The sequence below is a fragment of the Benincasa hispida genome, chromosome 12, assembly GCF_009727055.1.
Source record: "Benincasa hispida cultivar B227 chromosome 12, ASM972705v1, whole genome shotgun sequence".
NCBI classification, from domain to species: domain Eukaryota; kingdom Viridiplantae; phylum Streptophyta; class Magnoliopsida; order Cucurbitales; family Cucurbitaceae; genus Benincasa; species Benincasa hispida.
In genome coordinates this window covers 30,541,501-30,553,518 of record NC_052360.1, presented here as the reverse complement: position 1 = coordinate 30,553,518, position 12,018 = coordinate 30,541,501, and the positions used below count along the sequence as shown (strand labels likewise).

Genomic DNA, 12,018 nt, shown 5'->3' with positions numbered 1-12,018 from the left:
CTCACCTAAGCAAATCTAAGGATAATTCCGAATAAATAGGAGTTCATAGTTAGCTCAGGATTAAGATCATGTTACCTAGGTCATCTAAGCAAAATAGTAAATCTTAAATAGTAAACAACGTATAAAGTAAGAGTGACTTATTTTGTGGTCCCATCTTATGCAAACTCATTGCATAGGACGCCCACACTTCTCATGTCAGTACATGAACGAATCAGGATTACTTCATTTGTAGTACCTTACAACAGATTGTAACAACTATAGAGTGGGCCACATCCAATATCTTTACCAGAATAAGACACCCAACCTTATTAATATACTATAGATCGTTTTGGCTATTTACTCGAACTTGATCCATCTTTATGTCTCTACATAAAGTTCAAGTATTCATATAACAGCCATGAATCTTAGTTTTTAGATTTAGCCTTTTATAAGTGCAATTTATAATTTCAATAACAACTTTATTAAAGCAATGTAGAATAACATCTTTATTGATAATAGAATATGTTTAGCTCTACAAACTGCAAGTTTTAGGACATACAACCCAACAATGCTAAGGTTTTATCTTTACTGAAGTGTTCGGCTAAACCACCCGAATGGGCTTTTTTTAGAAGTGACTCTCTAAGTGAAGTGTGTGGGATGCATAGAGTGTCATTTTTTTTAAAAAAAAAGCCATAAAAAAATATGAAAGTTTCTAGCTGAAAGATAATTTGAACAATCATACCAAATGTCTTAATTCAGGTAAATGGTTAAAAGCTACAATTCACCTTGAAGTAAAGTTAGAAGTGTACCTTTTCGACTTAAGGCATCCACAACTTTCTTGACATTACCGGGAGTGTGTTTGATGAAAAAATCAAATCGTTGGAGGAATTGGAGCCATCTAGCATGCATGCGACTGATAGATTTATTAGAATGCAAAAATTTTAAAGGAAAATGGCCAGTTAATAAAATAAATTCTTTCCCAAGGAGATAATGTTCCCATTGTTTTAAGGCTCGGACAAGGGCATAAAGTTCTTGTTCATATGTTGACCAATTTTGTCGAGGAGAACTCAATTTTTCGCTAAAAGACTCTATAGGGTGTTTATCTTAACTAAGTACTGCTCCTATTCCCACACCTAAAGCGTCTACAGACACTTCAAAAGGTTTTTGAAAATTTGGAAACCCAAGAATTGGAGTTGTATTTAAAGCTTTCTTGAGTTCATCAAAACTTGCACTTTACTCCTTACCCAAAGCAAAAGAAATGTGAGCTTTTAAACAAGCAGAGAGAAGATTAGCTGTATGCCGAAATTTCGTAAGAATTTTCTATAAAGTGATGCTAAACCTAAAAAAATTTGAATCTCCTTAATGGATTTAGGTTGAGGCCAATCAAGAATTGATTTAATTTTCTTTGGATCTACACTAACTCCTTTACAACTTATTGAGAACCCTAAAAAAAAGTTGATTTTTAAGGAAAGATTTTTTTTTTTTTTTAAAAAAAATTTATGTATAGGGTATTTTCTTTTAAAATAGTAAAGATAATATGCAAGTGTTCAAGATGAGATTCATAAGAACAACTATAAATTAAGATGTCATCGGAGTGAACAACTACAAATTTATTAAGATAAGGCAATAAAATTTGATTCATTAAGCGCATAAAGGTACTAGGGGCATTAGAAAGGCTAAAGGGCATGACTAACCATTCGAAAAGTCCTTCATTTGTTTTGAAGGCAATTTTCCACTCATTTTCGGGCCTTATTCTAATTTGGTGATATCCACTTCTAAGATCTATTTTAGAAAAAGTGGATACTCCCCCTAATTGATCTAGAAGGTCCAACAATCTAGGGATAGAGAACCTATATTTGATGGTTATCTTGTTAATTGCCCTACTATCAACACAAAGTCACCATGAACCATCTTTCTTGGGTGCAAGCAATGCCGAGACAGCACATGGGCCAAGACTAGGCTGTATATGCCCTTTATCTAAGAGATTTTGGTTCTTATAAAATAGAGGGGAATTTTTCTAATGAATGAGAAATGTGTGGATCTAGATGGTCAATATTGGATGATTCAAAAGGATCTTGCTTTACTATAAAGGCTAAAAGAGATTGTTCTTTAGAGTGCAAAAGATCATTGCCTTGAGATAATAGAACAAGTTGTTTAGTTGAGGAAGAAGGTACCTTATTTGTGGTGACTTACTTACCGACAGGAAGGAGGACCACCTTTTTTTCCATCCAAATAAATTCGTATGTATTATCTCGTTCGTTGTGAAGTCTATTGTCACATTTCCATGGTTGACCTAAGAGGACATGACAGACGTCCATTTCAAGAACATCATACACAATTTGATCTTGATATACATTACTGATGGACAGGGGTACTGTGAAAATCTCCTTGACGGTTGTTTCTCCTTTTTTAGTAATCCAATTTACCTTATAAGTATTGGGGTGTGGTTCAACTGTAAGGTTAAGGGCAAAAACTAGCTTCTTGGAGACAATATTCTCTGTGCTTCCACTGTCTATAATTATTTGACAAACTCTTCCATTAATGTGCATCTTGTGCGGAAAAGAGCATACCTTTGGGAATGGTTTTCTGCCTTAAGAGTTATCAAGACTCGTTGAAGAACACAAGAAAGTTGGTCGTCGTCATCTGGTTGTACCATTGTAGGGTCATCTAAGTTGTCCTCATCACAGTTAGCTTTATCAAAGGCATCTTCTTCTTGAATGACTAAAGTTCTTCGTTGAGGGCACTCATTGGACAAGTGGCCTCGTTGCCCATATGGAAAGCATTTGCCTAGTGTTGGCCTTTGATAAGGATTCGAGTTCCTCTTGAGGGTGATGCTTTTAGTCCCTCGGCCATTTGAGGTTTTAGGAGGAACCTCATCCTTCTTGGTTTTCTGGTTTGTTATTGCCTTCGAAGCATTCAGCTGTGGTTGATCAGTGGTTGCTCTTTTGAAAGATTGTTACTGCCTTTCCCAAGGTTGTCTTCTTTGATAGGTCTTTGTTGGTTTTAGCTCGATGCTTTCTTCAATTGTTGTTGCAAGAGTGATGGCATTCGCAAAATATGCTACCGGGCATAACTTGACAACTTCTTGAATCTCTTCTCGAAGGCCAAGAATGAATCTTGAAACCAATTGTTGTTCTGATTCAGGAAGGTTATTCCGAGCACCAAGTCTATGAAATTCTTCCGTGTAATCAAGATAGATCGATCCCCTTGCTTACAATGTTGATATTAGTTGTAAAGTCTTTGTTGATAGTTTAAGGGAAGGAACCTTTTCTTCATTAATTTCAAGAGTTTCGACCAAGATTTGATTGGAGATTTACCATAGTAACGGCGATTGGTTTCAAGTTGATCCCACCAAGCCGATGCACCTCTTTGAAATTTTAAGGCTACAAGTTTCTTTCTTGTCATCCAGAATGTTAGCATATTCAATGAAGTTTTCTACCTTTGAAGCCCAATTAAGAAATTCTTCTACGTCCAACTGTCCATTAAACTAGGGAGGTCGATTTTCATCTTGTACTCGATACTACTATAATGAACTAGTTATCCTCCACAGTGAAAGCTCATTCTTTCTTGTAAGCCACCCAAGTAGCTCTCTCCTTCACTCGAAGAATCAGAATCTTGCAACATACAACTTCCTCTATGAAGTTCTTGAGGTCTGAATCTTGCTTGGTATAGGTTTCTTGGAGCTGCATTTTTGTTTTGTCTGGTTTCTTGATGAAATACTTCGTTAATCTTGATCTTTCCGTAGTTTCTTTGTGGTTATTGTTTATCAAGAATGGTCACTTCTTCACCTTTCACCTTATTCATACCAAAATCTTGAGGTTTTTGGATCCGGATTCTACCTTTGTTTGGTATTTCCACATATTTTTGACTGTCCCCTCCAATTTGAATGTTCATTTGGCTAAGAACTTAAGCTAACATGGATCGTAACTCAACCATTTCACTTCTCATTTTGATGATAGACTTCTCCATTGTTAACAAACGAGCTTCGACAGCTTTGGTTGAAAAGGATGTTTCCGCGTCCATTTCAGATTGAGATTCAAGAAGAGTTCGCGTTGGATCGACGCTCTGATACCAGCTGACGTATTGCTTCAAGACTTCAAGAATACTTCTTTTATTAATGATTAGAAATGAAGGCACGAAGGCCTATTTATATACATTAGATGGTTGTTAACCTAGGGAGCCGGTCAACCTAAGGAAGATACCTGTTAAAGAAGGTAATAAACCGCTTCTATTACAGCTGGTTGTTACAATAGGTTAAAGCGTCAAGAAACAATTAATTCAATTCTAACAACAATTTAAATTCAACTACAACTAGTCAACAATACAACTACATCAATTTTCAAATGTCGATTTTACAAAATAGACAATTAGACTAAAATGCATGAATGATTCTTAAAGTAAATTCTAATTAAGAGTCTAAATTGATTTATTTTATGAATCTTTAGGGGTTTAATTGGTATAATTGTGAGTTTCATACCAATTTTTCAAAATAAGTGGGATGTAATAGATGATATAAATTGATACCCTTAGAAAATTTTGGCATTTAAATTGATACAAACTCTAATAAATTTTAGTATTTAAATTGCTACAAACTCTAAATTTAGGAGTACAAATTGATATTATCCCTATCTAGTTAAAAGAGGATCTCTCTCCACATTTTTAAAAAAAAAAAAAAAAAAAAAAGTTGAAATTTCTACTTCTTCAACAAATACTAATTAATGGAAGAAAGACGCATGTGCCATAATATGACATTTGGAATAGAATGTTTGCAAGACAGGACAAGGATTACTCCATCTCCATCTCCCATTTCATTCTCAAGTTTAGTGGGTTAAAATAATTTCCTTTTTTTTAAGTTAAAAAATCAATTAAATTATACTAAACATCTTCAAAATGTTTTGATTAAATATTTTATTAATTTAAGACAAGGATTAGTCTTAGTGATGGGTTGCATGGTCTTACCAAACCTAAGCTTATTTTCTCCCACTCAAAAAGGTGGGATTAATGATATATTTAGGCATAGAAGACTTCAATTTTGTCTCTGATATTATGTAAAGAATAGATAGTCATGTTTAAATAGGATTTAGAAGATTAATATTACAGATAAATTGTTGATATCAATTAACTGGCCTAGTGCATGAATGCCAAGAAATATAGAAGAATTGGCTCAAATTCTACAAGGTCCCTTACATATAAGATATTTTAATACATGATCTCACTTCCTTAATGTTTCCTTTTCCCAAAATGCTGATAGGAAAATTATTCTTTATTCCATTTAAAAACACTACCATAAAGATTTTCTCAAACACTGAGCCTTAAAAATTAGAATAATAACAATAAACTAATAAACCAACAGAGATTGTTACTAATCCATTCCATACTTCAGCACATAACATCAAATTTTTGCCAAATTGCAAAATAAAAATGAATTTAAAGTTTAAAGAGAAAAGAAAGAGACATTGGGGGAGTATATAATTTATATACAATAGATCATAATAATAACTCAAGTTACATCACCTACTTCCTTCATACTTAAAAGGGTTGTTTGAGCCAGGAGTTGAGAAATAGAGAGTTGTGAACTCCACTCCTGTTTAGTCCAAGAATTTTGTAGGTCCACAACTAAAAAACATCAATTTTATATCTTAAAAACTTCTTACATTTTGGATCCCAGAAATTCACAACTATCCCAAACTTCATAACTTCATCCCTTGTCCCAAATGCTCCCTAAGAAGCCTTTTTTGGCCGGTAGCGTTTGGCGCAGACAATATAAACCAACAAGTTCAAGAAGCTCAGTCCAGCCAACAGCCAGAAGAAGAAATCCAAATGGCCCTCATTTAAGTTATCTGGTATCCATCCAGGCTGCCCATTTCTTGTTGTCAAGTAAGTGACAATGGTTAGAATGAAGGAACTGAGGTAATTCCCCAAAGCAGTGGTCAATAGAGACAATGCACTACACAAACTTCTCATGGCATCTGGAGATTGATCATAGAAAAACTCAAGCTGTCCAATGAATGTGAATACTTCTGCTGCACCCAGCAAGAAATATTGTGGTATTTGCCAAAGTATGCTTAGTGGTACAGCCTCTGGTTTATGCACTAAATCGAGTTCTCTTGCAAGTTCCAGTCGTTTGATCTCTACCATGGCTGCAGCTGACATGCATAAAACCGATATGAACAGGCCGATACCCATCCGCTGTATTTCGGTGAATCCCCTCTCCTTTCCTGTGACTTTTCTTGCAATTGGGACTATGAATCTATCATACACAGGTACCCAGAAAATAACACTTACTACATCGAAGGTCGAGAGAGAGGCTGGAGGAATACGGAAAGAACCAATGGTCTTGTTCAGCATTGTCCCTTGTTCCACAAATAATGTTGACATTTGGGCGTATACAGCAGCAAAGACGATTCCAGTAGCCCATATTGGGAACATTCGGATAAGAATCTTAAATTCCTCGACCTGAGTTACTGTGCATAGCCTCCAGGGATCGGAGAAGTCCCCGCTTTTCAACTCAGCATCAGAGATGACAGCCGCTTTATCAAGGCATCTGCAGCATTAAAAACAAAAAGTTTGGGCTGAACTTCTTCTGGGAATAACTCATTTTTCATGCAAATGTAATCATTGAGAGTCGGGTTGGAATTACTTTTCAAATGCTTAAAAACCATTTTTTAGAACTTGAAACCACTTTTTAAAGCATTTAGAATATCATTCATTCCAATCAAGTCATAAGTCGTGTATTTGCACAGTCTCCTTATTCAATCACAATCAAGTTTTCACACCATATGCCAAGTAAAACATCATTTAATTGCAAGGTTTACTACAGACAAAATGATGTTGCTTCTTGCAAAGAAAGGTCAGCACAGAGAGTAATAACTAGTATTATTTTGAAGGTCATAGTGCAGCAGTAAGGTTGCTAATTATCAACCAGATATTCACGTGATTAGAACAGATTCAAAATATGCATAAATTCTAACATGCCTCTGTACCACAACACATATACCTGATGGATTAAACCAGCAAATCTACTAAAAAACTAATGCCGATTACTGCTATCACAAAATATCATTTGGAGATCCCACTAACATGATCTCAGAAATTTCTTGGTAATTGGAAAGAGGAGAAAGATTGGTCCTCACCCCTATACATGCACATAAATGGTGAAAGAATAACAGCGCTTTACTGCATCAGTTAATCCATAATTGGCAAATCAAATTTTCACGTGAATTAGACTTCCCCACAATAATAAGAAGTCTGCCTAATAAAGGATTAAGATTAAATATTTTGGAATGCAGATAGAGATTATATATCAGCCAGTGAAGAAAGTTACCTCAGTTCATCACTGTGTTCCAGCTTGCGACTTCCTTCAATGGCAGAACTTTTGTCTCGCACCTCATACAGAAGATTACTGTCAGCAGGAACCCTTAGATCTCGCTTATGAAAGGATGCAACCAAAACCTGGCACATTCTTGTAATTGGGCTTCCTCCCGGTTTCTGAAATCTGTAGAGCTTTGTGCCAGAAAAGAAACTTATAATAGCAAGGCCCATAAATAATGCAGGGATGCCAAACCCTAGACCCCACCCGGCATTGTCTTGTATCCAAACCAGGAAACTACTCGATATAAGAGCACCAATATTGATTGAAAAGTAAAACCAGTTGAAAAATGAGCCCTTTTTAACCCTTTCAGCAGGATCAGTATCATCAAACTGATCTGCTCCAAATGATGACACACACGGTTTGATTCCACCTGTCCCAAGGGCAATCAAATAGAGTCCAAGGAAAAATACCATATACTGAGCAGCAGAAGCTGGGGGACACATAAACCCGACACATTCAGCAGGCTTTAGAGCAGGAACAGATGCAGAGAGAGTTAATGTACACATTCCCTGTAGAGAAAAACCTGCATCTTTAGTTGCACTCTGAAAAGATAATATTTGAGACTAGCATGCAGGTAAAAGAAATGGGTGCATGCTATGCAACAAAATATAGTACACATGATCCACAAATAACCTCCCTAGAGTACTTTTCACAAGTCATATTACTTGATAAACTGTTTATTGCGCTATGGAAGGCAACTATCTTGTGTTATCAATATTCTTACATTTTAAACTTAACATTACAGGATTTGGAAAGACAGAAAAACAAGAGAATAAGATCATAATTCAAAATAACTTTTTTAGGAAAAGTATGGGGAAAAAGTGTTAACCAGTTCATTCAAGAGGGCCTAAAGTTGCAAAGGAGTCTATCAAAAAAGAACATCATGACACTATTCACTATAATCTGCAAAAGAACACAAATATAAAAAAAAATGCCAGGGAAGGGGGGATGGCGAATCCACTTCACATGAGACATACGATAAAGTAAATTGTTGAAAAAGCAGCAATTGTCCAATATCTTCCCCAGTATGCATCTGCCAGTATAGCTCCAATGAGGGGTGTAAGATAACAAGTTCCTTGCCAAGTAGTGACGTTTCTAGCAGCTGATACATTTCCTTGATGTAGTTTATTTGTAAGATAAGTAACAAGGTTAGTTGAAATCCCATAGTAGGCCAATCGCTCACAGCCTTCATTCCCTGTACGAAAAAGGGGCATGAAATGTCAAGTAAAGAATAAAAAAGAAAAGACAGTTTAAACTTTAAACTTCTCAAGGATTGAAATACAATAAAAAAAAGGGGGGAAACGTTTAGAAAAATGCATTACATTTGCATCTCCAATGGGGAAGAGCACAAAAATTTCTTAGAGGAAGAATGACCCTAGATTATATATAGATCATAACAGTTGAAGTTTAAATCGTTAAGTCCAAGTTGAGTTACTAGTTTATGCTAATTATGCCAACGCACAAAAGAAGTACCTAGAATGAATGGGCATGCTTTCCAGTTTCCTGTATTTTGCTTGAGGACAGGATTCCCATGGAAGTCAACTGAGCCATCACCTGTATACAGTCCATTGCTTTCATTCTACAGAAGGAAATCAAAAGTTAAGCATTTGTAGGTGTTGACCCCAGCAGTGTAGCAAAGTAAGATAAATAACATGACCACCCTTATATATATATATATATTATCTTTTTTTTCCCCAAATTATTATTACTTTTATTAATTTATGAAGTGTGAACCTAGAAATAAAAGAATACAAGGAGACACAAACAACTAACCCCAAACAAAAGTTGCCAAACTAAAACCAAAACGGAATCCAATGAAGCAAAATAGGACCTAAAACGTAATTACAAAAAACTTGACATCTGAAGCCGAAAGAGAGACATGGACCCTAATAAGTGCACACATATCCTCCTTGGTTCTCCCTCTGTAACCCTCTATTACATTTTTTTTTTGCTCCTCAACCAAATACCTCATAAGAACACTTCACAAACCCCCACAACCCTTATAAGTCTCTTGTATGAAAATTATTAACATGACACATGTAATATGACGTGTTAAGAGAAAAATGTAAAGAAAATTCCTTTAGAATATATATGTAATTATAATGCCTATATATTATATATGTCAATCACGAGGTGGACTAGAAACTGGCTAACATACTCATTCCTTCAGTCTTGGAATGAGCAATCCAAAAACAGTTGATGCTTGGTGCCAACATATGAGGAAATTGACGAGTGTGGTTAAGTCTTATCCCCATACCCGGAGTAGTACTCTATAAAGCCATTGTTGTTGCTTATTGCTTTCTAGTCTACTACAATCTTACGAAAACCTTTTCTCTAAACCCGTTTTCTAAAACCGTTTTCCCTAAAACGGGGGTGGAGGTTGCAAGAGGCACTCGGTGTGCCATCGGCAGTCCGTAATCGAGTTGGCTGGCTTGTTCGTGAGCGGGAACAAGTGCCGCACAATCGCTAAGAGAAGCTTCCGAAAGAGCGATTGTGACAGTATGTTGTTGAGTTTCTCATTCCTTATCCAAAAATCTGAACACCAATATCTAATTATCCCAATCCCTTCCCCTTTAACCTAACAATGGCCACTCAGCCACACAACCGGAGAAAATCCTTCTACTTAACCAAAACATCATGTTTTAACACACAATATCCAGCCTGCTTCGAAGGTACAGTCACAAGAAAAAACTCAAAAGGACTTTTGGTTAGAGTAACAATGAACTCGAGTAATGGGTGTGCGTATACTTGCACAAATCGCCTCTCATGTGTCTCATTTGCTTTTCTAATTTCAACAACTTTCCTTGGAAAAAAAATGAATGAATGCGCCTACAAAAAAACTAAGCCCACAAAAAAAAAAAAAAAAAAAAAAACCTCTCGTGTGTTCATATGGCCTCACAAATGAGTAACCATCCAAATTATCTATTGCAAATCAATTACAGGGGAAAATAAACTCTCCCATAATCATGCTAAATTAAAGAAGCCTTAATACGGGCGGGAAAAAGAAAGGCGCAGGAGGTAAACAAATGGTCATCAGCCTTCACAAACCCAATTCCAAATAAATAAAACGCTTCAGTATTATAAAGAATTGACTGTATATAACGAAATAAACGGCTTCCACAATACTCATCATTTAGGAAGAAGATTAAACCAAAAAATATGAAATCAATTTCATACCCAATGAGCATATCAGAATAGATTATTAAACCGTTTCTTAGAAAGCGTCATCAAGGCATCCAAGTGCTTAAATTGTCAATTTAATAACACAAACGATTAATTCGGTAAAAAGGTTATCCATGTTCTTTTCATATATATCCTCTAGATTTTCGTCTAAAAACTCTAACGAACAGGGGAAAGAAAATATCAAATCCGGGATGAAAAGTTCAAATGGGTTCGAGATTCAAGTGATTTACACCCTTTGACCATTCGATTAGCGGAAACAGTCCAATTCCGAAAATTCCGAGGGATAGAGATTAAACCTGCAAAAGACCCTCCTCCAAGATTGCTCGGTCGTCCTCCTGAGAACCCATTGCGCTATTTCTCCGATCAGAAAGAATACAATAATAAGAAAGATAATTTGGAGAAGCAAAGTGAGTCCTATAAATATAAATATCAACACATGGGCGATGACCCAATGAATCATTATAATTGAAATGAAAATTTTAAAAGAAAAACTATGGATCATGCAAGTCAAAAACGAAAATGAAAATCTACTTAAAAAAATGAAAATGATAAAAAAAAAAATAGAGAAATTTTCACAAACAAAAAAAATTATGAAGAAATAGCAAAAGAATATATTATTAAATATTGGTATACTTTTAACATCTATTAGTGATAAATTTGTAACAGTTTCTATCATTTTGATAGATTTTTATTAACGGTTATATACGTGATACACATTCACAATTATAATTAAATATTTCTTATTTATATAAATATTTTCTCTTATTTTTATATTTTTAAAAACCTCCAAAAATGAAACTCACATATTCTTTTCCTACGATGTTTCGGAATTTAAAAAACCTAGTCTCTACTTTTCTTTAATACTTACTTTTACTTATTTTTTTTAAAAAAATAATTTTTTTTTAGAATATTTAGTTTACTTTTCAAGATTTTGAAAAGTAATTATATTAACTATTGTATTATTTTGTCTTTTGATATATATTAATTATAGGCCTCTTGGTGTTAACACATTCATATGTAAGTTGAATTATGCTCATTTATTGACATGATATACTATCTTATCTTTTAGATTAATTAAAAATAGTAATAGTCATAAATGTATACTTAATGCACTTTCAAAATATATTTTGAGAAAAAAATCTTTTAGAAATAAAAATTATAAAAAGGATGTATAAACCTTATTGCATCTCTTAGATATTTTTTATGACTTTAATACAATAAGTATCGGACTCAGACTACAGATCTCTCGATTGCTAACACATTCATATGTCAATCGAATTATGCTCGCTTTGATTAAATAATATACTATCTTATCCTTTTGATCTAATTAAAAATAGTCATAGTAAAAAAGTACACTTAATGTATTTTAAAGGTATATTAAAAGAAATGTCATTGAGAAATACAAATTATAAAAGGATGTAAACCTTTATTGCATCTTGTAGATCCGTCTGGTAACCATTTTGTTTTTTTTTTCTTCGTTTTTG

General features: G+C 34.6%; 1 protein-coding gene across 1 annotated transcript; it reads right to left on the bottom strand.

Moving 5' to 3' along the window:
* Positions 1-5,387: 5,387 nt before the first annotated feature.
* Positions 5,388-10,987, bottom strand: LOC120067748 (protein NRT1/ PTR FAMILY 8.3). The gene is made up of 5 exons (XM_039019310.1): positions 10,831-10,987; positions 8,825-8,930; positions 8,329-8,546; positions 7,304-7,860; positions 5,388-6,523 (listed from the first exon to the last, which is right to left on the bottom strand). The coding sequence occupies exons 1-5, from the start codon at positions 10,879-10,881 to the stop codon at positions 5,701-5,703; spliced, it is 1,755 nt and encodes a 584-aa protein (XP_038875238.1). The 5' UTR covers positions 10,882-10,987; the 3' UTR covers positions 5,388-5,700.
* Positions 10,988-12,018: the final 1,031 nt, after the last annotated feature.